The sequence below is a fragment of the Toxorhynchites rutilus genome, chromosome 2, assembly GCF_029784135.1.
Source record: "Toxorhynchites rutilus septentrionalis strain SRP chromosome 2, ASM2978413v1, whole genome shotgun sequence".
Taxonomy (NCBI): Eukaryota; Metazoa; Arthropoda; class Insecta; order Diptera; family Culicidae; genus Toxorhynchites; species Toxorhynchites rutilus.
In genome coordinates this window covers 152,613,661-152,641,278 of record NC_073745.1, presented here as the reverse complement: position 1 = coordinate 152,641,278, position 27,618 = coordinate 152,613,661, and the positions used below count along the sequence as shown (strand labels likewise).

Here is a 27,618-nt window from a genome sequence, read left to right as displayed (position 1 = left end):
AATATGTCGGGCTACCTCACGCCATTATCGGTGTTTTTATAACCATCAACAACAAAATAAAGACAAAACACTGTCATTCAGAAAACTTTTATTGTATAGCTATTTTTTTTCCAAGCCAGAGCCACTTCATTTACTAAGCACAATTCCACTACATGCTCTCTGATCCAGCTCCAGTGGGCAATCGTAGAAGTACACCAGTGGAACGTCCCAATTGCAAAATCCAACATATTTCGTTGAAAATTCTCGATCACGGAATTCAAGAAACGGATGTGAATCACCATCCTTGGTGAGTTGTACCAGTCCGTTGGGACTCACTGCCATTGTGAACATGAATGGTTCGAACACGGACAGCATACCGATGCTGGACTGTTCCTTCAGCACGTTCAGATCGATGAACTTCTGTGGCGAAATTCGCGTGTAGCGCCGGGCTACGGTTTTTGTGTTGGACCATCCGGATAGAACTGCACCCGAATGTTCGTGGGATACAACATTACGGTCGGCTTTATTTCGAATAATTGTAATCACTCACCAATCTCGTTCATTCCGGTTTTATCGTATGGATACATGGTTGGCGACCACCGAAGGTGGCCATCGTTGTTCCCGAGAACACCAAAACGCATTAGCTTCACATCGTTCTCGTTGGTTTTTACGTGCTGGAAATTACTTGTCGGAAAATATGGATGCTGGTGCTCATATCCATCTTTTGTATTGTACTGCAGACAACCCCTAGTTGCTAAAAATAATCTACCGTTTTACCAACGTTTTAATATTCCACAAACTGTATCATTGTCACACACCTTCAAATTTATTCGATGGTTCACCATTGGTGAACTGCAGTAGCAAAAGGGCGATCGTTATGATGAAAGTCATTCTAACTTGAACAACAGAAACTGACTGTTCGAGTGATGGAGGGAAGAAGCTCCGTAAGCGATCGTAGAGAAAGAACGCATCGAAACAGGTTTCTAACGGATCGTTTTGTGGTGATGATTTTGCGTTAGGGGTTCCCCATGATGAAATAGATTTTTTGATCTATGTATGTAATTTTAGTGAAGTGGGTTACGAAAAATATCAATCCTAGGTAACTCTGATTGTTTAAGGTCTGATCACTAAAATGCGTAATTCAAATTAAATAGAACAGGTGCCATCAGTATACGATTGATTGTTTGTTTTGAGATTTTAATTTTTGGTGTATTTACAACTAGCTGACCCGGCGAACTTTGTCCCGCCCAAAATCGATTTTTTGATATGAAATCTTTCGAACATTCTCGTTTTCTTATAAAGCGATATTTCGTGGCTTCAACCGCAGAACTTCTCATTGATTGATGTTCTAATTGACCCTTTACAATTTCCTTTTACTATGAATTTCTTAGTACTTCTACCAAAACTCGTCATTATATAGGGTTGGGGAAAAAGAAATGTCGTATTTCTGATCGAAATTTGACGTTTTATTTAACATACTTAAAATTACCCAATTTATGTCAAATATACGCCGTTTTGTTCGCAAACTTGTTGCCATTTACAAGCCAACTTTATTATCCCTCCCTTATAAAACCCCCCTCCTTATTTGCAAAAAACTCAGACAGCCAGTTTTCGCAAGCCTCTTTTGATGCCAACTTAGTATCACCAAGAGCGTTTTTCATGGACCGGAAGAGATGATAATCACTTGGAGCCAGGTCCGGACTATACGGTGGGTACAATCGGACATCCCATCCGAGCTCCCGTAGCTACTGGCTGCTCATCAAAGATGTGTGAGGCCGAGCGTTGTCCTGGTGGAGAACAACATCATTCCTAATGATCATTTCTGGCCGCTTCTGGTCAATCGCCTGCTTCAAACGGTCAAGCTGCTCACAGTAGAGATCCGAGTTGAGGGTCTGGCCATAGTTGAGCGACTCATAGTGGATGATTCCCACCAAACACACAGCAAAACCTTCCTGGTCAATCCGGGCTTGGCGACGACTTGGGCCGGCTCACCGCGCTTCGACCACGACTTTTTTCGCTTTAGGTTGTCGTACGTGATCCACTTTTCATAACCAGTCACCATCTTCTTCAAAAATGGGTCGAGTTCGTTCCGTTTCAGCAGTGCATCGCAGGCGTTGATTCGGTCTAAAAGATTTTTTTGCGTCAACTCGTGTGGCACCCGTACATCTAGCTTTTTTTGGAATCCAATCTTCTGCAAATGGTTTCAAACGGTTTTATGGTCTGAACCCAGTTCCTGGCCAATCGAGCGAGTGCTCACATTCCGGTCTACTTGGATGATTTCAACGATTTTATCGGTTTCCACGACGATTGGACTACCATTACGGGGTGTATCTTCGACAGCCACTACACCAGAACGAAATCGATCAAACCAACGCTCTGCTGTGCGAATCGTTACAGTATCGGGTCCATAAAATACACGATTTTTTTTCGGCCGCCTTCGTTGCAGTTTTACCTCGCAGGTAGTAAAAACGTAAAATATGGCGAATTTCTTGCTTGGTGGACTCCATCTTTGACGTGCTATAACTTGAGACTGAAAAGGACAATCACAACACTGTCAAAACGACACTTGTAGCACAGATTGTCGTCTTTAAATAGCCGTATAGTATGACCCGATGCGAGAAGTACAACACAAGATATGTCTAAGTGTTGCCATATATTGACAATATACGACATTTCTTTTTCCCCAACCCAATAATAAAAATTCATTTTCAGGCACAATTTTCGATCACTTGCAAATAGCATTTTTCTCCGTAACGTGGAATACATTTTTACTAGAGAAAAGTAAATTCATAAATTCAAAATTCATTCTTAATTTTTATTTTCAAAGGGCGTTATTCTACCTTCACACCAACGGAACACGAAGCATAATTCCGCAAACGCGAAATTCAATTGGACCAACAGCGATGTCATTGTAGAATATATGGAAATTGATTTGTTTCGAACTTTTCCTAAATTAAGAAAAATCGAAATTATTTCTCACCATCACATTGATTTACGGACAGAGACGAATACAATAAAATAAAGACGACTCAAATCGGGCCATTCCTTCCTCGGGTTTCGCGCTAACCAACAAATTGGCCTTCCATTTTTATTCATATAGAAGATATGGTCGGTGCATCGGTCAGACCATGTGACATTTTTATGATCTCGGGAAAAACAACCTTGAAGTTTGGTGCTATAAGGGGTTTTCATTGAGCATTCGAAACAATTTCGATACGTTATTACTGCTGCACGCGTAATTTCCCAAATCTGATTAACATGCTACATACCATACCACGAAATGCCTAACTTAATGCAATCGATAACTCGAACTTTTCAATTTTGCGACTTGGTCCCCTCTGACTTAACACCGACCATTTAGAAGTAGGCCGAGACAAATACAACAAATGTTATTTCTGAAAAAAGCGGAAAAATTGAAATTGGCACCCTCATGCAAAAATAAGAAATACGGGTCTATTATTTTGCTATATGGAACAAAACTACCATTTTTTTACGAAAGTCTGAGAATCATTATAATGGTTTGCCATGGAATGGCTGAAAAACTGAATAAATTACTATGCTTTTTTAAGTAATTCGCTCACGTAAACATTTTATCACTGGTTTTGACTTTTCTTGACTATCACTTTTTTGCAAATGCTTAGTATCATAAATTATAGGCTGTATCGATACCTGTAAATGTTAATGTTTACCCTGTATCCCAATGAATGTTAGGGTTTTTCATCATTCAATTATTCATGGAATTAATGTTTAGTATATTTAGATTTAAAAAATAAATGTTCGGAATTTGAGATAAAACGGTATTAATGATGCTAAGATCGTTAGGAAATCTCAAGCAGAACTGTCAGTGGGAACTTCAATTCAGGAGAACACAAGCAGAAAATGTCAGTAGGGAACATGATATGTCACCCACGTGTGCAACTTTTGAACCGTAGGGTAAGTGGGGGCAATTTGGACCCCCTAAGCAAATCGCCTAATATTTCCAAACCAATACGGTCTAAATAAAAAAAAATGTCACATTGAACACTGAGCTACACTTGTTTTCTCTCAATCAAAAATGTTTAATCATTATATAAAGCTTTAAACTACCAAATGTATCATAAAACAAAAGAGATGATTTTTGGACCTTAAAATTTGATGCGGGGTGATTTGGTCCAGTGTGTATTCAATCGAAAAAAAAACATACTTATGTTTATGTAAAGTATTTTGGGATAATATTACAATCAGTAACAATGTTCTGGGATCGATACGTGATGTCTTGGCCGAATTCCAGAACAGAAAAATTGCATTGAGACCATTTCGATTTTTGCATGGATCTTTTTACTGTTGTTCGAGAATTTTCAATCACTTTCGATGTTTTGGGCAAAGAAAACCCGTCCTTGATGGCCTGCGTTGCTTTTTCAAGCTCTTCTTTCTTCTAACGTTGTCTGTCCATCCTTTCTTGTTATTCCGCGACATTTGGAATCAGTTAGACCATAAAATAGTATCAAACTTGTATGACGAATTCACTTCACAGAAACGTGTCCATGTCACCACACACAACATGCAAAAATTAAAATGCAATTAATTTTATTTATAGTTATCAAGCTGCATCAAATTGTCCCTCTTCTGTATGCGAACACAACTTTACTGCACGATACACGAAAAATGTGATTAATCAGCGGAAAAAACCTTAAAATTACCATCGATGCTACCGTTTTCCCCCACCTATTAAATTTTGCCGAAGGTTTTTTTACGTTAGGTACATACGGTTCAACAATAAAAGGAGATGACATTATAAAACAAAACAAGTTATGCCGTACTTTTTGAGATAATGGGGTGGTCCAAATCACCCTGTATGACTAAATCACCCCAACTTACCCTACTTATTTGCAGAGAGTTTCTTATTTTGCTCTCTTATGTTGCTCTGATCAGTGTTACAAATGTTCCAGTTTAAACTGGGTTCTTCCAGTTTTTTTCGCTCGATCCAGTCAAACAATTAAATACTAAAATCATTCAAGTTGCCAGGTTGGGTTAGGTTGCCAGAAAGGTAATTGCCGTCTTTTTTTTTATTTTTTCATTACAAATATTTTTTTTTATATTAAATGAACGCATAAAGATGGGATGTACATAATTTTGAATCTGAAACTCTCAAGTATTTTTCAAAAAAAATTATCTGTTTGTAGATGAAGTTGACAAAAGTATCGGGGAGAAATTAAAAATCGATTTCCTTCTGTTTTTTTTTTTCAATATTTTGTGTCTAACACAATTTTTTGCATCAATAGCAATTCCAATTCTATTCAACCAGCTTTCATTTGATTTCCTCTAGAACCTTACAATACAGAGATATTTTTGTTTGAATGAAAATTTTTTCCTTCGTCTTTGAAGACTAATTGTATAGTAAATAATGATCGCATCGCTAATCGAAAGGCAGTTTTCAAAGCTCCAATAAATTCTGTACAAGGATAATTTGTTACATTGACGAAAAAAAGATAATGACAAGACCAAAAAAATTAGAGACAATTAGCTTTTCAATATCTGAACTAGATAATTCTAATACCTAATGAATACTTGAGCAAAATTGTTTTTGTATCGGATGTGTACAATTCGATTGGAATAATATTGTGGGACATAATCAAAAATTATTCCAGGATTTTAATACATAGATCATTGCATAAGCCAGAGCACGGAGGCGTCAGTTTGACAGTTTTGGACGTTCTGTTTCAGCTGCCATTCGTTGTAATTTCCACATGTCCCTATTTAAATGTTAATGAATGGGAACTGAAACAATCTACGCACGAATGTCAAACTGAAGATAAAGTTATGCAATGATTTATTGATTTCGTTTATTCTATATTTTTTAGTGAGAGTGAAAAAGATAGCAAATTTTAACAGAAACACTACAAAAATGTCAAAATTCGCGTGACAAGAAAAAAAAACAAAGAATTGAAGTTAGTTTCAATACAGTGATCCATATCCAGAAACCGTGTCCCCATGCACCGGAATTAATCACATTGTCGAGCAGTTTTGCGACGATCTTCTATAAGCGATTTTATGAACATGAAACAATAAATACGAGATTTCCCATGTTTTACCCAAATAAAGCTGTATTTTCTAGAGGAGAGGAGGAGAAAAGATCCTCAAATATTGTTTCACAGTAATGTTCAAGAGGTGGGAAACGTAATATTTTTTTTATTTTATAAAATAGTTGATTTCACTGTTTATTAACTAGGAAGGAAATTCTATTTCTCAAGTCTATCCTGTTAAAGTAAAACGGTTTTACAGGATCCAGTTTTTTAAGATCAATCTTCCAGTTTTTTGAAAAATATTATATTGGCAAAAATATTATTATTGGCAACTCAGTATGGGTAGACATCACTTTTCGTGACATTTTTATACTCATTTAAAGTGATGTTTTAGGATGTCAAAATATGTGTTAAAACTAATTTTGGGTGTAGAATGAAAGAATCAGGGAAAATGCCTCCATACGATCAAATTGTCAGCGTTATGACATCTCTCTTCTGATATCACTGAGAATTCGGTAGATGGCACGATTTTTAGAACCACGGAGATCGCCTAAGGACAACTTTATTAGGAAAAGTCGAAAAAAATGTAATTTTGATTTGGTCTCTATATTTTCATTACCTTCATGGACCACACCAAATGGTAGAGAACAATGTTAACACTTTAAGGACCGGGAAGAAATATGTAAGACATACGCCTGGGACCGCACGTTTTGACTTGTGTGAAGTTGCTTGCTTTGCTTGCAAGTTTTTAAGAGGCTTTAAACTTTGAAGTTCAATCGCCTCTATGTGTGAAGTTAGCGGATAAAAGTTTTTGTTGCGTGCAAGTTTCTGTTCAACGTCTTGCTGGATTTTATTGAATAATGAATTATTTCAGTAGAAATAAATTGATTGTTTATCAAGTAACAACCTTCAAAATCATGCTAGAGAATTGAATCATTCATCTTTCCACATAATTCATTTTTTTCTTGATCGTGACAAAGAAAAGTTATATACTGAAACGTGAGCATGGGTCAATATAGGAAAATATACAGAATTTGGAAAATCAAAAAAAGTTGTTCGAATAGTGTTATCGAAGTTATTCGATAGAGAAATATTTCAGCTATCTTCCCGCCACAATTTGATTAATCGGAAAAGGGTCTGAGAAAAGTTATAGGCTAAGTTGTATGGGAGGGAGTCAACCGCGAGTAATCGATTTTCTACCTTACTAACAATAAAATTAGCAAATTGTTCATATATGGTTGTAAAAATATAGTTATGAATTTGACTCCTTAAAACTTATGTAACTAAGCCTGTAAAAATAAAAAATAAATTAATAATAAATAAGTTGTATAAGAGAAACTAATTATATCAAAGAAAATTGAAAAAAAGTTATTTGTAAAAATTTCCGTTGTATAGAAATTTTGAATATTTTTCGAATCCTTATCCATAGGATCTATGGTGAAAAACGTACCTCCCAATTTTTGGCACGCCATTCTCAATAGCTTTGAGATAAAAAATTGAAAAAATACTGAAAGTGCATCTTGCTATGATATATCGAGAAATATAATCAAAAAATAAAATTCTAAGAAATTGAAGCAGATAATAATAAGATAATTCTCCTATATGGTTCAATATAAGAGCTATAGTGAAAAAATGAGTTTTTCTTTTTTTTCCCCATTCTCAATAGGCTTAGAAATGAAAATTTGAGAAAATACTCAAAGTACATCTACTATGGTGTACCGCGACAAATCATAACAAAATTCTATCTCCTGCGTAAAAAAATCCTGGGTGTATAGAATTTATTAGAGTTTTCAAATTTGTTTTTCGATGATTATTTATTGAACTATTTATTACGAATTTATTTCGAATTGGAAATTTTTCGTTCATACAATAATATCTCAGTACTGAATGGTCCACAACAACGTTATAGAAATCAAATGAAAGATAGTTGATAACGTGAATTGGATTTGCTATCTTTGAAAAATGGAAAGAAATCGATTTCTCATTTCTTTCCGATATTTTTATCCACTACATCTACATATATCGAAATACAAATTTCCCTGTAAAATATTCCGTGTAAATCCATGTAAATTATGCTTTAAAGAGATTTATCTCCCATCTTCATGCGTTGATATTTCACAATTTTGAAGCATTTCAAAACTCGCCTGAAAATTTCGACTTTGCACTCTGTCCCTTCAATCTTTTTCGAGTGTGAAAAAATTCTATTCCCATTTTCGATAAATTTATTAATTTCCCTCCTACAACTTGTATACATTTTGGCCCATCCTTTCCTCAGACTCTTTTTCGGCCAACGAAAATTTGGCTGAAGATGGATGAAAGTATTCTCTATCCAATGAGTATTATCTCAAAAATGTGTTTTGGGTCCTTTGAAATAACTTTTTTGAATTTTCTTTAAATTAATTTATTTCCCCCATACAAGTTGTAAAGGTTTTGGGCTATAACTTTTATTAGACCCTTTTCCGACCAATTGAAATTTTTCTAAAGATAGATAAAAATATTCTATATCGAATAAGTACTATTTCTAGAATGTATTCTGGGTCCTTTCAAATTTTTTTTTTCAATTTTCTTTAACATAATAAATTTTTTCCATACAACTTGGCTTATGACTTTTCTCATACCCTTTTTCGATCAATAAAATTGTGGCTGGAAGATATGTAAAATATTTCTCTATCGAATATTTTCGATAACTCTATTCGAACAACTTTTTTTGATTTTCAAAATTCTGTAATTTTTCCTATATTGACCCATGCTCACGTTTCAGTCTGTAACTTTTCTCTGTCACGATCAAGAAAAAAATGAATTATGTGGAAAGATGAATGATTCAATTCTCTGTCTAATGAGCATGATTTTGAAGGTTGTTACTTGATGAACAATCAATTTATTTTAATTAAAATAATTCATTATTCATTAAATCCAGCAAGACGTTGAACAGAAACTTGCACGCAACAAAAACTTTTATCCGCTAATTTCACACAAGTCCGTAAAGAAGGAACGCAAAATCGGAAAATCTCGTGAGCGGTCCGCAAAGTGTTAAAGAGTCTTATTATGCAATGTAATGCAATGCTGAAGTCACCATAAACTAATATTAGATGTACTTCATGATTTTTACAATTTAGGGGGCCGTGTACTAAGAAAACTTCGTTTTGATTGAACTATTCAAGCGAATTAAAAATGTTAATGTCCTTCACTATTTAAAACAATTTTTTTCTTACTTTTATTTGCAGAGACATATGTAAAAGGATAATGATTGAACGATCCCTCCAGCTCGATACCAGTATTTCCGGCTCGAGCAGTTCCCGCTGTCCAATACGTCCCACTGATCTGCCGACCGAGAATCGTCGATGGATACGGCACCGTAAGTTAACCTTTCGATTCAACCCCTCGTTTTAGAACTGCGTTCGATATCTCATCGCGCGTCTCTCGTACATAGCAGCTTCGTTCCCAACGCCAATGGAGGAACCAAAGAAGGTGCTAAAGGCACAATACATAGGTTCGCTCGAGGTGAGCCAACCGACGGGAATGGAAATGCTGAACGATGCCATCGACAAAATGTTGAGCTGCACTCCGATCGAGAACTGGGACAACGTTAACGTATCGGTGGCGCCCAGTATGATCAGCATTAACACTTCGGTGGGTTATATCACCCTTATTTCGAAGAGATTTCCTTTCTCTATTGTTATATTTCACAGGATCCCGAGGCACGACTTCTGTGCGAGTGCCGGGTGCGATATCTGAGCTTTTTGGGAATTGGCAAGAACGTGAAAAACTGTGCGTTCGTCATGCATACGGCACAGGATAAGTTCGTGGCTCACGTATTTCATTGCGAGCCGACCAGTGGAGCATTGTGCAAGACGGTTGAGGCCGCATGCAAGGTTTGTTTGAGGAACTTCAATCACGCTTCAGGGAACTCATAATGTACCTATCGATATTTATTTTAGTTGCGATACCAGAAATGTCTTGATGCCCATCCGGAGGGGAGTGGTCGCTATTCGGCGGACTCGCACACGCCGGGAAAGGGCATCGGCGCCACTTTAAAAAACTTGATGAGCTCGTTCTCGCTAAAAAAGGATAAGGCCAGCTCCTGAGAACGAGCAAAATCACTGCAGGTAATGACTACGTCTTACTTAAAATGATGTGCTTTTCAGTTCGTTAAAATGTGTGTAATTCCCCGTTTCTGTCCGCTTCCCTATACTCTTTCCTGGCAAACCTTGGTTGACAAAAAAACCGCGAAAAATGTACTATCCGCATTTCCACATTGTAGTAAACCAAGACCCCCCGATTGTAATTTAGGAAATCTGGCCACTAGCCGCGGAGCGGGAGGTCATCCCTCATCGGCACCTGCAGTCGCCGCTCATAAATAAGAAGATCTTCGAATACTCCAACAGTCCGTAGCACATAGCGCTGCCAGCTGTCTGGCAGAAGATCGCTGTTACCAAAACCGCCACCGCTGGTAATACGTTTAGCACTAGCCGAAAATCATCCGTATCTTCACTGTCGGTAGTATCGGTCGAGTCCATGCTATCGTCGGAAACGTCCATCACAACGATCTCATCCTGCAGCCATCAAGTAGCCACCGTGACAGCTTATAGTAATAACCAATTAAACATTCATACCACCATCAGCAACACTATTAGCGGTAATGATGATAATAGTATTGGTAGTATTAGTGAAAGCACCACGATTGGAGCGCATCAGCTGTATCCACAGGGATTAACATCTGCATCGGTAGTTCTGCAACAGACGATCCCTTCAACAACGAACCTATTTGGTACTGGGGTTGGTTGTATCGATGGCTGCGGAAGCAACTGTAAGCATAACTGGTTACATTGCGTGGCTGAAGAAAATATTTAAGTTTTCATATTCGTTTGGGCGAATTTTTTTATCTCACATTAATTGTTAAACGGTGTTTGTCAAGTGGATACTGGTCGGCAAGGATGAAAATGACACGGTGAAGGGAGCTCAGACGTTGGATAGGTATTGAAGGTGGGATTTTGCGTAAATTACGATATTATAGTGAACCTGAGTTTGTATACATTGAGAGAAGAATTGTTTACGAGTGAACCACTGTTCACTCAGGGTTTATGCTAAATTCGGGGAAATTAGGGTCGAGAACAATCTTTGATTTCAATCAAATCCATTGAAAAATGGGATAAACTTATCACGATAAGTGGGAGAGAGTATCAACTCCAGCGTGGAGCTCAAATCGTAAGCCGAACGCTCATTATCATAAGCTTTGCACTTTATTATTATGTGGGGAATGGATAGGGCCACATCACATTTGAGACAGTTGAGGGAGCTTATTTGGTGATCAGGTAGCTGTGAATGAGGAATCACTCCGAACTATTGTGGTGTTATAGAATTATGGTATTTTTGGTCTAACGAACAACATCCATGGAAAGGGCATCATCCGTCTCAGTGTGTGATCCACAAAGGATCGGACGACATGGAACCCGGCATGATCCGGTTGAGGATAACTTTATAAAGAACTTTGAGAGCAACATGATACACAGCAACATGATGCTGCGCCAATTACCACATTCGGTAACATCTCTTTTCTTGAGAACATTCAATAATATGTCGTGGACTCAGTCGTATGGAAAAGTCGTGGCTCCTCAGATATCGCTGAAGAGTTGATGCAATCTGTGCTGAGTGGATCCGCGGGGTGGGACATCTCAATGCAGTCAATTTCTGGCGCTTCGTTGGGCTTCAGACTTCACTTCACTAACTTAAGTTTGTCTCTACAAAACCTTGGATTCACTGCCAATGGTCGGTACTTGCACATTGTCGCTGTGGGTTTCTTCAGATTTTAGTCAGTAGAATAACGACATCAATAATGGTAAGTTTACGATAAGGTCGCTTTTGTTGTAAACTATTATATCTAGAAGAGGTTGGGTGGTCAGATCCCAATACTGCTTGAATCGTTCATTTTCCAGGACCGATGCCGACTGACACGGTGGCTCGCTTCGATGTCCCCAAATAGATCACAGATTTTTTTTCGTAAGGAGAAGAGAAGCTTAAATAGCTCGGAAAAGAATGTTACCGATAGGGATCATACATGCGATAACACTCACCGGTTCTGACGATACAGTCCTACATTTCTGAGCAGCTTCAGTGTTGTTGTTCACGCTGTCGTGCATTTCGTTCCAGAGGGTGGACCCTATGATGGAGCTTTGTGGAACTTCTTCCGTGATCTTTCTGCTTTTATTTATTTATTTACAATGATGCCACATCCTTAGAAGAGATTGGATCTGATTCACAACATTGTTCCGCATTGTACAAGATTCATAGCTGCAGTTCTTCTACTCCCGGCTGTACCGATTCTTGCCAAGTCCTGCCCCTTCTTGTTCCTACCGGATTTGATGCGAACGCCATCTTTGCAGGGCTGCTGACCGGCAATCTTGCAACATGCCCTGTCCATCGCACTCGTCTAGCCTTAGCGATTTGCATGAACACGTCGAGATTTACAGTTATCTCAAAACATTTTTTTTGGTCAAAAATACACTTTCCAGACAAAAATCAACCAAGGGCAAAAAAAATTTTTTTTTTCGAGATAACAGTAAATTTCGACGAGTAATGCATTTTTTTTGACATTTGGCACCAACATTTTTTTTTGAAACCACCGATTTTCGGTGATCTGTTGTATTTAAAAAAAAACTGAAATTTTAACGTCTGTGACACTAATAAATGAAGTTCGAATGAGCTAATATTTTGCATAGGGTGCATTATCGTGCGAATCAAAATTCCTCAGCATGTTCCGAATAAAAAATCGAGATAACTATTTGTATTGGTACCCAAAACCATACGTTTCGTCTCGTATTCCAAAAATAATCTAAGTCCCAGAGTGTCGATTTTTGACAATTTTTTTTCTCTCGAGATGACACTAGATCTTGACGTTTGTAACGTTTGTAATTTTAAGACATTTAGCATAAATTTTTTTTTCGAAAACCCTGATTTGCTTTACTTCCCCCTTGGATGATTTTTCCTATTCAAATAAAAAAATGAATTTTTGACCACTTTGCGCCACTCTCCCTCAAGTCCGATTGAGCTGATGTTTGGCATAGAGTGTTTTTACCTAACCACCGTATATTGTTCGGTGCACTCGGCGTTCGGAAACACCAAGCGCTTGTGAGTCCTCTTCAAGCATCGTCCATGCTTCGTGCTCATAGAGAACAACCGGTCGAATTAGGGATTTGTACATGGTATGGAGCCGGAGAGCTCAAGTCTTTGCGGAGCCCATAGTTGCTCAACGAACCAAGGTAAACAAATTCCTCTACCACCTCGAGCTCGTCGCCGTCGATCACAACACTACTACCAAGAAGAACTCTGTTGCGATCAGTCCCTTCTGCTAGCATGTATTTAGTTTTAGACGCATAGATCTCAAGCCCAATCAACACTGCTGCTTCGTGTGTCGGTATACAAGTCGGCTACCGTCGCATGAGTTCTTCCGATTATGTCCACGTCTTCGGCGAAGCAGATAAACAGACTAGACTTGTTGAAAATCGTGCCCCGCATGTTGAAGCCCGCTCTCCGCATAACACCTTCTAGCGCCACGTTGAAGTGCAGACAGGAGAGTCCATCGCCTTGTCGAAGTCCTCTGCGAGTCTCAAATGATTCCGATAGCTGTGATCCTGTGATCCGCACACTGCACTGCACACCGTTCATCGTTGTCTGAATCAGTTTTGTCTGTTTTCGGTTCGTCCATGATCCTCTATAGCTGTTGTCGGTCGACTGTACCATTGTATCACATGATAACTTCCTACAAATCTACTTACTATTGGCGATATATGGCGTGAGAGGATCTGAGACCCAAAAAAGGATAGCTCATATTGGATTGTCCGGAAAGTTCTTGTCGATTTTTGGGAAAACAAGCATTCGATATCCGATTGTATTCTGCGTTCTACAATCTTTTTTATTTTATTCCACAATCTCTTGCCAACTTTCACCATCTTTCAGGCAGCTTGAAAATTCAATCCTCCCGCTTAGTATTCCGGAAAAAATGTCCCAGAGTGTCGATTTTGGACAAAAATTTTTTTTCGAGATGACATTAAATCTCGACGTTTCATGCAATTTGAAGACATTTGGCATCAAAAAATTTTGTTTGAAACCCCCGATTTCATTTACTTCCCCCTTGGTTGATTTTTCGATTTTCTCCCTTAAATCCAATTGAGCTGATATTTTGCATAGGGTGTTTTTTCGAGGTGATGAACATTTTGTATGAGGATTTTAGGGTCGATTTTTTCCCATACATTCAGCGGCACCCTATTGTACGTACACCTCATACAAGGTAATTTTGTTCCTCAAACTTAATCTCGTTATTATTTATTAAATTGTCAGATACTCTGGTTTCAGAAAAACTTTGAAAGGAATCCCAGTGTATTTTTTACAGATAATATTTATTCCGATGAAGAAGACATTAGAAGAAATCAAGGTCATTTCAGAAAAAATAGGCAAAATTGAGTGTCTAGATATCATGAACGTCACAAAAAGTCTGGCAATCCCGAAAAATCAGGAAGGTTGGCATCTCTGGTCGTTATTTAAATTGGTCATGTGATAATGAAAATTGTGATTTTAGGGAATTTTCCATCATAAGTACCAAGTTTCGAAAAAAAAATCAGAGAGGGACGGGTCAGCAGCCGACTGGTTTGGGTTGGAATTACTCCATATCGTACCACCTTTCATGAACAAATTGGACGATGAGAATTTGTATCTTCGCCCCTAATGACGCTCTCAAATGAGGCTATGATCCTAAGTAAAGATTTATTTTGTCGGAAAAAACTATTGTGGGGTCAATTCCTAGAACCAGGTTCACTATGAATATCGTGTAAATTCCCTGAAAAAATGTATGATCTGTGAAACCTGTCGACAGGAAACTTTTGTCCTTGAGTGGAAGACACACAGGTTGCAATCGGAAATCACCAGTTTAACCTCTAATCTCCCGACGATGAAAAACGAGATGAATTAACACAATCGTCGTCAAAAGAGATTGCGGCACCACCCTGTCATCTAACGAAATTAAGCAAAAACAAAAAAAAATATACGCTTCAATACAGGTATGATTTCTTCCTTGGAAAGAGATAACTAGCAAAATGTGGGAAAACGTAAGAAAATCATTAGCAATGGTAAAATATGTGTAATATGTAAATAGGTGCGATTTTTTTTTTTTGTGATTGATAAGCAAAGATTTATTTATACCCCGGCAGCGAAAACTATATGTTTTGTAACACAGTAGAGCTGTATGCGTACTGGCGTGCGATATCCTCATGCACATAGACACTTTCAGAATTTGAATTGTCATTTTGGGTTGACATAATGCGAAACGTGAGAAACGGTTGCTTTCTTCAGGAATCAGGAGGCATAATTTTCTTGATAAATTGACAGGTTTTATGTTAGTAATAAGTCTTGATCGTGTGAATAATCGATGTTATTGTTTTTGATTGAATCATTTGTAACATGCTACTATGTTTCATGTAAACATCACCCAGAAAACTTGTTTATAAATCATTTCTTCGCATAGGCATTCACGTCGTAGTCATAGGTGTCATTTAGGAAAAGATAATAAATGGAATAGGATTGACCACTAAGAAACAGTGTTCATACTATTCCGAAGGTTGTTCGTAGTTTTGTTGGAGACTCACGTTTAACGAAAACTGACATATCGCAACACACTTACACACAAAAAAGGAAATAATGAATAAGTATTTGATTTCGGCCAAACGAAAAAAAGTCCTTTTGCGTTCGAATCTTCAGCCGGGCACATTCTGTCTGCATAGAATGGACCAATTTTCTCTTCTCATTCAGGAATTTTACAAAGTTTAACCGCAAACAAGGTGAACGCATTTTCTAACTTCTTATGCTATTTACACCACGAGAAAACTATTGCCGCCCGATGGAGCCAACTATTTTGCCACGAAAAGTCAGAATATGATGAAAAGAAACACAAAATCCGAACGAAGCTTATTGCGAAGAATACAATCGATAAAGTGCTTGAAATACGAATGTTTTACATTGTAGCTTTTCCTGAGTTTGGTGGTAACAGGTTTATCACCTCATTGGAACGAAACGAATATCGGAAACGTATTTACTCGTCATACAAAAACATAACAAGAAAACTGTGAAGTATATCACTATTCGTATTATCGATTCCCTTCCCCCCATCGCAAAACGGTCCTCCTAGGAACAAACCAAGTACTATAGCGAACAAATCTCACGCAAACACTCTTATAGCCACGGTAAGAATTCTCGGTGTTGCAAATAAACATTACATTCAAACAAAACAAAACAAATATGTAGTAGCCATTTAGTGAGATCGTAAGAAAATTGCAGCGCACTCAAAAGCTATATAAAATTAAAACACAACTCTAACAGTATCCAGCGAGTAAATGTAAATATAGACAAAAAACAAACTCCAAAAAACATATTTCTTGCCTTCAAAACAACACAAAAAGAAAATGAAAACAAACACAAGTGTGTATTCAGCAAATGTATATGACAAGAAAGAAGAATAGCTGTAACAACAAAGATATATTTATAACGAAAAAAATATATTATTTTTTATCTAGGAGCTTTTTGTGAAGGTTATAGGAAGCAAAGCAAAGTGATTGATTGATTGATGTGAAGGAAACCAACGTCAAGAAAATGCTATTTATATTTGTTCCGAATGATTGGTCGATGAAAGCTAGTGATAGTGATATTTCGAATCAATTGCTTCATTAAACAAAAGTGATTTCGGTTCTTGATATTTGGCAAATGTGAAAAAAACAAAAAAAGTATCACCAAGACGTAATTCGTGAGAGGAGTAGGCAAAACAAAAAACTGCAATGTTAAATATAATGCATCCTTTGAGATATAAAAAAAAGATAGCTGAAAGTAACAAGCAACAATCGCGAAAACAATGACATAAATGAGAGGAAAAAAACATCGTAATGTAAACCTACCAACAATAAACTAACTATGGCTTGCTTTCGGCACATGTGCACAATAATAATCAGAATTAAAAAATACAAGCAGAACAAATTCGTAATGAAACCCGCTACAGCAAACGGCTTGAGAAGAAAATGAAAAAAAAAATATCAGCTTAAGTTTGAGGAAAGTGTAAAAACGGTCTGCTCTAATTGGGTGGAAACAAAAAAAGCCAGTGAAACATTTGGAACAGTTCTGGATAATGCCTCAGGTGAAGGATTGCGAGTAACCATTTTTTACCATGAGCGTTCCACGTGAGTAATAGACATGAGCGTTCGTTCGATATCTCTCCTTGAAAATTCGAACTATTCCAGATGTAGACACTGTGTGGTGCGATACGTTGTACTACTAGACAGAAGGAGAACATCAGAGAGCATCACAAAAAAAACAACACAACTTTCACGAAAATAAAAAAATGACTGCATCGCTTTTGATTACTATGTAACATTGTATAAAAATAAATAAAAAATCTTGGAAAACTATTATTGGCAGTGTTTCTTGATATCACAATCCCACCAAACTATGAGCTACTCATTCTCAGTAGCGTAGTGTGCGGGCGGCAAACCCGGCATTTGCAGGGGGCGCTGACCATTTGGGGCTACAAAATCCAAAAAAATTCAATTGGAATTTTTTCCCGTATTATATTTCATCTTTCAATTGAGTAAAAATACATCCACCGTATTTCTGTCTGTATATGAAACCAATAACTGTGATTTTCGCAAAATTGAAACATCACATCACATTACACCATATTTTTCGCTACGCCATGCCTCCATGCTATGCGTGGTTTTACAGTTTGGAAGGTCGGAAAATAATGAATTTTAGTGTTTTTTCGGATGTTAGGAATACAGTGAAGTATTCGGGTATTTTGGTTATTGTTTAATGTATATTTGAAGATTTTCCATTTTTTAAGTACACGAATAATGATTCTTACGCTGTTGATTGCTGGATGCGTAGATGCTGTCTGAAAATCGGTACCTTGCTGGTAGTATCGGTTCTGAAGCAAAAGGGTGTCGCAGAACGGATTCCAATAAATATTTTGAAACTTTTGGACAATACCTAAAGCATCACAAAGGGATTTTAAAAATCCGAGAAAATGCCGAATGGCGGCCATTTATTGTTAAAAATGAGTTATTTTTCATGAAAGATCGGTGTTTTAAAGCTCATAAAAATCTGAAAACAGATGTAGGGATTGTATCCAAGACACGACTGCTTAGGAAGTAGGACTACGCATTCGTTTAATTTAATTTGCTTGTTTGTCATTAATGCGGACATTATTCATAAATGCAAAGAAATTTCATAAATCACTTTTTATTAGATTAGTTCCAGTCAGTTTGAAAAGGATAAATCATTAATCTTTGGTTTTGTTGAAGCAGCGGTTCTTTCTTGCCTTTGCGGGAACAATTCACGAATTGATTTTTTCCTACATGGATCGATGTGTTGATTGCAATGCCAGGTCCATAGCGAATGAATTATTCACTCGCGTCCACAGCTCGAGGGGAAATGAAGATGACACCAAATGATTCATTCCCACTCGACGCTCACAGGCAACGATGTTGCTTCGATGACCACCAAACGGGAAATGAATTTTTTCCTCAAAGGATATGCAAGATTTATACGCCAGCGACAGCTTAGTTACTGTACCAGGATGGGGTTTACGTCGCAAATATTCTCTATTCCTTATCCCTTTCGTTGTTTCTATTCTTGCGGCTGCATAAGTTGCCCGTTATTGACAGCACGGTTAAGAAAGCACATAAATGGACAAAACAAATGTATGGGAAAATGGGAATGCTTCTAGTTTTGATTAATTTAAAGACTTTACACACCAGGGGATTGTAATGTATAGCATATCTTAGAGAATTTCCGATCAAAATTAGTTATTAGGGTTAACTTTATTTCATAAAAACGTGACCAGTTTTCTGATTTGGCACCCTTAATGGAAGTCGTAGTCCTACGTCAAAAAAATGAGATATCAAAAAATGGCTCTGTAACGCTTTAGATAATCTATTTTTACATGTTGAAAAAAAATTTTAGCCAAATCGGTCGAATAGATCCATCGATACCACCAGTTAAAAAAACAAAAACAATCAGGAAAACAGCAATGCTATATCCCTTGAGGCTACCTCATAAGCTTCCCAAAAATGCAAAAAAACGATTTTGCGACCTTCCAGACCGGGTTCCCCCCTTAAGCTGCATCATTAGAACGCATACACTGAAGTCGCTTTTTACGTGGTTTTATTTCACGCGGTTTTTGGATTTTACGCGAATTTCGGAATTTACGCGGATTTCGAAATTTACGCGGTTTTTTTACGCAGCACGTATCAACCGCCAACAAATTCAATGTGCTTATTGATGTGACTTTTCACGAAATAGCGTGGTATTTTATCACTCATTAGTAGCTGGAAAAAAAAAGAAGATACAGATATCATGATAACAGCAAACAAAAAACAAAAATAAGTCAATCAATTGTTAGAACATGGGTTGCATTTTTAATTAATAATTCACTGTTTGTTAGATTTTATTGTGATTTTGAAATTTACCCGGTTTATTTTTAAGCGAATTTTGGAATTTACGCGGACTTCGGAATTTACGCGGATTTTGGAATTTGCGCGGTTTTCTTTTACGCGATTTTCGTTTACGCGGCACGTATCCCCCGCGTAAAAAGCAACTCCAGTGTACTGTGTATAAAGATGGAACAGCGTGGAGGAGCTATAATGCAGGAGTCGACCGCTTAGCTTTTCCTAGTCGGCTGCCTGTCTGATACGTACACGTTACTAAAATCCGTCATGTACAATAGGAGTTGTTCCCAAAAAATATAATAAAATAAAAAGCGGGGCTCTGGCAACCCTATCCCAACCAACTCAAATTGAGCGTAGGCAGCATAAAGCAGGGCTCTCGCTAAGGAAGCTCACGTATTGTTTACTGTTTGGAGTCATATATGTTAATATTTGATTACGTTGGATAGTTTCCTTTTGCAAGCGATGTTTTTATACCCATCCGGAAGCTTTCTTAGCGAATTGAAATTGAAATCACTGCTGGCTACAGAAAGGTGGCAAAGCAGAATGAATTGAATTTGAATCATGAAGGAAAAAAAACTGAAAACACTCTTAGAAGCACAATTCAGGAGACGAGGTTTAGAGAAATTCGAAAATATTGCGACTAAATCAATAGATTAAAACACATGGATACGATCGTTATGAAGATTAAAATTCTTTGTTGCAAAATGAGTTCGATAGAAGATTTGAAGATCGAAAATAATATAATCTCCAATAATCTATAAATACAAATAGACGGCCAGATGTGTTTGCTAAGCGTAAAACTCGAAGAAGGAATGGTCTGATTTGAGCCGTCTTTAGTTTGTTGTATTTGTCTCGACCCGTAGATCAATATAGTGGAGGGAAAAATCGGAAAACTCTGAAGGACGGTCGAAAAATTCGGAAAATTGAATTCCCATATGATGAACTTTGTTCGAAAGTGGAAATGGATTTTCAGACGAAATAACGCATTCCTATATCTTCTATCAAATAAATAAAATTGGAAGGCCAAATGTGTTGCTAAGCGCAAAACCTGAGGAAGGAATGTCTTTTTTTATTGTTGTATTTGTCTCTGCCCATAATTCAATGTTATGGTGAGAAAACGTTTTGAATTTTTTTGAAAAGAAAGAGAGAATAGAATATTATTCTCATAAGTTCCACAATCACATTGCTAGTCCAATTGGTTTTCGCGTTTGCGGGATTAAGCTTCGTGTTTCGTTAGTGTGGAGCGAAAATGATTCTTAGGCGGAAAATAAAAATTATGAATGAAAATTTACTTTTCTGTAGCGAACATGTATTTCTGTAACGGAGAAACATGTTATTTGCAAATGAATCATAAATCTTGAGCGTAAATTGTGTCTGATAATAAATTTATATTATAATGGCGAGTTTTGGTAGAAGTAATAGGAAATAAATGGAAACTGTAAAGATCAATCAATGCACAATTGCAAAAAAACGAATTTTTTGCTCTAATTTTATAATTTAAATCCTACATCAAAATTGTATTAGAACGACTTTTAGAGCTTATTAAGACAAATATTTTGCGATGCAGAACATGTCAATATCTCAATCCTACTTAAAGATATTGATGCTTTTTCACCCAAAAAACTAATGATTTCAATTTTAGTTTACACAATTACAAAAAATAACATAGTCCCACGTTATATAGAGTCAAGTATGCTCTTTCAAATGCCGTTAACGAACATTTTTTATGTTTGCCACAAAAAGAATGACAAGCGAATGAAGAGAGCGTATTTTTTGGGAAGAAATATCAATAACTTTGAGTAGAGTTACGATGTTGACAAGTTCTGCATCACAAAATATTTGTCTTAGTAAGCTCTAAAAGCCTTTTGAAGACAGTTTGCATGTAAAATTTGCAATATAAAAGTTAGAACAAAAAACCCGTTTTTTTACGGTGACCCTACGCAACTTTGAAAAAAGGCGCTATATCGGTTATTTCAAGAGATAGAAAAAAACTTTTTTCTACAAATTAGCTTAAAATAACCTAGGCTAAAATATTGTCGCACCATATTTACCTCTATCTATAAAGATAAGAAAGTTAGATTTTTTATTTCATCGAAAATTTTGGTAACCCTATTTTAGACAACATCAAAATGAGCGCTTTATCATATGTAACAACTTGTCGAAGACAGTCTTCATCTAGAGAATCACTGTCGAGCTCTAGATGCTAATTTCCACTTAAATGCACTTCCTGGACTATTGTGCAATGCGGAGTTCTGCGATTGAACCCACGAACGTTCATATGCAAATACATTTGAGTAGCTTTGAATAAAAATTGAAAAACATGTCGAAATATGCAACCTAATGTTTTCAGCACGTTATCAGATACAAAACAAACATTCAGGATAAAATGTGTTTAAAACAAAATTGTTCGCAGTAAAAATAAAATCATTAAAAATAAAAGAGCCTATTGTTATTATAACTAATTTGTTTTAAGAAGACATAATTATTCTCGCTACCTAAAACATTTCACAATCAAACTACTACTTATTAACGGTCACTTAAAACATATTGGGCCTGATCACGAACGTCACTTCACGGTGAAAACGAAGTGAATTGTGTACAACGTTATTACGGCTGCCACCGTGTGTGTAGAATCCGGAAAAGTTCATCCGTCGTGACAACTTTAATGAACTCGGTGTTATTATGAATATCACGATACTGTCACGTCACGGGGAAAAACAAGTATATTTGTCACTTGTGTTTTAGATTGTGAAAGCTAGTCACGCGGAATGGAGTAAGTTTAATTTTGGATTAGCTTTTTTGCTAACATTTTAATTTTAATTTTTAATAAATGTAATGTTTTCCCAACATTGCAGAGCTGGTTTTTGTAATTCAAACATTCGCAATTGGTGGACAAGACCCGAATCAGGACGATAGTTACATCGAATAAGGCCATTGATCATTTGTTTTTACGTAATAGACATTTTTAACGATATTGTTTTGGAGACATACTTTGAATGAAAGAATATTTAAGTTTCAAATAAGGAAAAAATGAATCTATCATTGCAAATCTTTTAAATTAATAACTTTCAAATTATTCTTTAGTTCTTTTTCCATAATGTTGATATCCGTCTATAGAAAATCTGAATCATTTTCTGCTTTTGGAAAATTCCTTGAAACTCATCAGGTGTTTCATATGAAAGTTATGCTTCTGACCGACGCTACTGACCAGTTTCTGTTTAAGTAATTATATCAAACCTCATGTCCCGTATGTCCCGTATATCAAATTACACGAGAATGGCAAGGATAAAAGAATTAAACTTCAGAATCCTATATGGGAGTAACTCAGGTTATACTGATCATGAGATGGATAAATTCGGGTTTATTCTGAGATATAGAAAATATTATTATTCATCAAAATTGTAGAAACGGTTCTTAAAAAATGATTTTAACGTTGACCTATACTAAAAACTTCTCACTATTCGAACGAGTAAGACAGAGCTGAGTACAAGAGTTAGCGAGATATCGATTATTAAACTCATGATAGTCATGCTTTATCTCTAGAGTAATTCATAGAAAGAGAAAATAAAATTACATTCCCATATGTTCAACAACTACATTATTCAAGAGCAACCAAGTATTCCTCCTCATCTATAAACCAGCGTTTGATTCAGCAAAGTAACGCACCAAGCAAATGATTCATGGAAAGAGTCCGAATAGTTGGCATTGAAATACCGAATCATCGAGGTATAATAGCAAACTTATCATTCTAAAACATACGTTCAATTAAATGGAATATTATCTCATACACTTATTAATTTTACCTACATAACGTTCAAACGTCCGAAATTATGCAACCGACATAACGTTCAAATGCCCAAAATTATGCAACTAACAAGTCTCTTATAAACGGGAATGAACTCTTTCACTTCACGGAGTTTATTTTTACACGCAACTGTCCGTGACAATGATGATAGACACAAAAAGATTAGGTGAAGTGTAAGTGACGTGAAAGCGTTTGTGACAGTGATGTTCGTGATCAGGCCCATTGTATTGGTAGTCCGCCATCTGCTTTTGAAGAAAAGGTGAACGTGGTGGTGAAAAGTTTGGCCACCCCTGCTATAGCGAATATAGCATCAGATTCTTCATTTTGACGAGAGACTGATTAACATCTATGAGCATTGATCAATTGAAGTAGGTTGCGTAAAATTTCTGGCGGGAGTATTCTTCAGATGTTGAAACAGAGGAACTTGTATCAGAAGAAATGTTCAAGGCGCAGATGAAGGTCCTATTCTCCGACCTGAACTTCTTCAACGCCTTTAGGCATCTTGAACATTATTTTCAGCTATTCTCTCGAAGTATTTTATCCTAAAATCGAGACGGCGCTACGAATTTTACTGATGCTTCCAGTTACAGTGGAATCGTGGCTTGACAATTCATTCGATCGAGAAAGAATCGCTAATACCTTGATTTAGATGCAATTGTATAATAAGTGGTACTTTTTGGGGCGCCATTTTCATAGTTTGTCGGGGGCACTGCCTACCCTTTCTAGAACAATAATTTCTCAGATCGGCATCATTTTTATGTGTCTGGTCACGCCAACAACATTTGTTCTACTTCCGGAACACTACCAACACAAATCAATCGATGAATCGATATATGTTTATAAAGAAATATACATGATAAAAGAATAAACCCCTATATAAGTTCATTATCCACCTGAATGGAAAATCAGTTAAGTCGATTCTAACACCGCCACGCACAGCCTAACGATGGCTCTTGTCTCCGTTGGCGATTACCACCGCCGGGCCGCAGAAATACTGCCCCCGATCGCGTTGGAGTATTTCCAAGGTGCAGCGGATCGGGCACAAACGCGTGCACTCAACCGCACCGCTTACGATCGAATTCGGATACGGCCACGCGTTCTGATGAACGTCGTGAATCGTCAGCTCGGTTTCAGCATTTTGGGGCTGCCCTTCGATATGCCTCTCGGAATATCCCCCACCGCGTTGCAGCGTTTGGCTCACGGTGAAGGTGAAGTTGCGACTGCTCGTGCCGCACAAGCGATGCGAGTTCCCTACGTGATGAGCATGTTCGCAAGTAGTTCCATCGAGGGGGTGGCGCGAGCTGCTCCCGATGGAACCAAGTGGATTCAGTTGTATCTGTATAAAAACAGACAAATTTCAGAAGCGGTTGTTAGGCGGGCAGAAAAAGCTGGCTTCCGGGCGATAGTGCTGACAATCGATAGCCCCGTGTCCGGCTTAGTGCGTGGACAAATTCGCGAAAGCCTTAAATTTCCGGATGGTATACAGTTGGAAATATTTCGATCACTGGTGGACGAAGGTATTATAGAACGTGTAGAATTAAGTGATGTGGTTGGATTCGATCCTGCTCTTACATGGAGAGATGTGGAATGGTTGAAGAGTATAACATTACTTCCGGTTATTGTGAAAGGAGTTTTAACGAGAGAAGATGCTTTGAAAGCGATTCAAATTGGAGTCGATGCTATTATGGTTTCAAATCATGGCGGACGACAGTTGGATTCGGTTTCGGCTACTGTAATGTTACACAACTGTAAAAGAACGTTTGCGTAGTTATTTCTCATATTTTTTTTAGATTGATGTGCTACCAGAAATAGTATCATCCGTTAGGGGACGCGTTCCAATCATCATAGATGGGGGAATCGAAAGAGGAATCGATGTGTTCAAAGCTCTCGCTATTGGTGCAAACATGGTGTTTATCGGAAGAGCTGCTGTTTGGGGGCTAGCCGTTGCTGGACAAAATGGTGTTGAAGAAATCCTTCGCCGTATAAGTCTTGAGCTTGATAACACCATGGCATTAGCTGGGTGCCCTACCATTGCTGATATCACAAAGGACCGCATACAACATGCAACAGAGCATTGTGAAGAGATATGAGTATCTGATCGGTTAAACATAATCATTGTAAATAAAATTTAATTCAATCATGATATTAAAATCAATTCAATCATATCGTTAAAATGCAATAGACAAGCAGTACCAGACGGTTGATTACTCTAGATCAGCGGTACTCAACCTTTTTTCATAGGGGCAAAGGAAAGTTAGTCATGGTGTCGCAGGCCGCAAAAGAAAATAAAAAAGGGTGATGTCCAAAACACGACCATATTGTTAGAACTACGAAGTTATTGTCTGCGAGCACAGGCATCAAAGAAATTTCATAATAAAACTCTTTGATATATTTGAATATTTGATAGGAATGACAATGGCCGATAAATGAATGTTTTCATTTAGAGAGGAGGACGAACGTTTCGCAAAGCAATTTGAAAAGATTGTCAAATTAATCCTAAGCATTAACATGTACTGTTGATTGTTCGCTGTCTAGAGCACTGAAATTAAAATACTTCTCTCAACGCTGAAAAATAACTTACGTCACTTTTAACCCGAAAACAATAATTGGAATTAAGAAAATTTGATGATCGATTGAAAAAAATCACAAATAAGTCATTCACGATTTATTATTCACTCAGTTAGTGACCGGATGGCAGCAAGGCTTACCAAATGGTATTTCTCAAGGCTGAGTTATTTAGTTTAGTTTTTCAAATTGATCTTCTTCAAGGCTAGGGGCGAATAACTGAGAAAACGTGAAGTTTCTATAATTCAAAACAACATCATTACACCAATAAATTCAAACATACTCCGAAATTTACAGAAGCTCCCTTTAGCCAGAAAAATAAATATGAAATAGATTTTCAGAATGCATCGATATTTTTGAAGTAATTCTTTAGTCGAAAGCTTTAGTGGCCCTCAAAGGGACCGATGGATTTTCGTTGTTTCGCAGCTGAAGATGGTTGATTCATGATTCATTCTTGTTCACACGAGAACAATACACGCACTCACAACAATACACGTAACGCACTCAGTATGCATTGCGGCATTCTTCTCGTACTACACACAGTGTGGGGCTCGATTGTACACTCGACAAAAAAATTAGAGGAACAGAGTGTGAAGTCGGAAATTTTAAGTGATTTTTGATATGCTGTACCTTCGGGAAAAATCAACGCATGTCGATGGGATGTACATCATTTTGTGAATGTTCATTTGATGCCATTATGTATGGAACTCGATTTCTTCTGCATGGCCACCACGGGCACGCTTGCAGAAGTCCAGACGCTGAACCCAGCTTTCGACGGTTTTCAAGCATAAATTTGCCGATACTGCTGTAATTTCACGTTCGATATTCGTACGAAGTTCATAAATCGTCGTTGGCTTGTTGGCGTAGACCATAGACTCGAAGTAGCCCCACAGGAAATAGTCTAACGGCGTCAAATCGCACGACCGAGGTGGTCAATTGACTGGAGATAACACGCTCACCAAACTTGGTTTTCAATTAATCGATTGTTAAATTCGCTGTGTGGCTTGTTGTGCCGCCCTGTTGAAACCACTTATTGTCCAAGTCCATATCATACAATTCGGGCTAAAAATATTCGGTTATCATTGAGCGGTAGCGATTCCCATTCACAATAACCTGCCGGTCTTGATTATCACGGAAGAAGTACGCCCCGCCGTCGAGCCATAAACCGCACCAAACGGTTTTTTTTCGGGATGCAATGGTGACTTATGGAGTACGTGTGGATTACTGCCTGGCCAATCACGCATATTTTGCTTGTTGACGAAGCCATTCAGTCAGAAATGAGCCTCATCGCTGAGGATGATTTTTCGATGAAAATCCGGATCATTTTCAAGTTGTTGCTCAGTCCAATTCATGAACATACGACGCTTCTGGTGGTCAAGCGGCTTTAGTTCTTGTGTCAATTTGATCTTGTAAGGATGTAGGCCAAGATCTTTTTGCAAAATTCGCCACAACAACCTCACAGAGGTGCCCAACGCTTGAGAATGACGTGTGAGAGACTAATTTGGGTCTTCCTTAATTGATGCGCTGGCGGCAACAATATTCTCGACACTACGGGCACTTCTTCGTCTCACTGGCACGGGAACATTTTGTACTGTGCCTGTGGATTCAAGTTTTTCAACTAGACGCTCACTTGTTGATCTGGCAGGACGATTATGACGACCATAAATTGGACGTAGCGCTCTTGAAGTTGAGGCCATTGAATTTCGGTAGTAAATTTTAATAATCTCGACTCATTGTAGGATCGTATAGCTTTCCATTATGAGATGGCAAACCTTACTGAATAGAAATT

At 37.5% G+C, this 27,618-nt stretch overlaps 3 protein-coding genes across 4 annotated transcripts in view; 2 read left to right on the top strand and 1 right to left on the bottom strand.

The window, feature by feature from the left end:
- LOC129771840 (protein Fe65 homolog) overlaps positions 1-17,422 on the top strand; it is a 71,603-nt gene extending 54,181 nt beyond the window's left edge. Inside the window, exons 8-12 of one of the 2 annotated variants that reach the window (XM_055775928.1) lie at positions 9,206-9,336; positions 9,415-9,611; positions 9,671-9,853; positions 9,920-10,087; positions 10,243-17,422. In XM_055775928.1, coding sequence (XP_055631903.1) covers positions 9,206-9,336; positions 9,415-9,611; positions 9,671-9,853; positions 9,920-10,066 — 658 coding nt within the window. In that variant the 3' untranslated portion in view covers positions 10,067-10,087; positions 10,243-17,422. Of the gene's footprint in view, positions 1-9,205; positions 9,337-9,411; positions 9,612-9,670; positions 9,854-9,919; positions 10,088-10,242 lie in introns of both variants that reach the window. The other variant, XM_055775927.1, reaches the window with a different exon arrangement.
- LOC129771842 (uncharacterized) lies at positions 72-955 on the bottom strand. The gene is made up of 3 exons (XM_055775932.1): positions 798-955; positions 530-733; positions 72-461 (listed from the first exon to the last, which is right to left on the bottom strand). The coding sequence occupies exons 1-3, from the start codon at positions 868-870 to the stop codon at positions 127-129; spliced, it is 612 nt and encodes a 203-aa protein (XP_055631907.1). The 5' UTR covers positions 871-955; the 3' UTR covers positions 72-126.
- A 6,788-nt stretch (positions 17,423-24,210) lies between the features above and the next one.
- On the top strand, positions 24,211-25,354 carry LOC129766244 (uncharacterized). The gene is made up of 2 exons (XM_055766761.1): positions 24,211-24,996; positions 25,055-25,354. Exons 1-2 carry the CDS (start codon positions 24,211-24,213, stop codon positions 25,352-25,354), a joined length of 1,086 nt encoding a protein of 361 aa, XP_055622736.1.
- Positions 25,355-27,618: the final 2,264 nt, after the last annotated feature.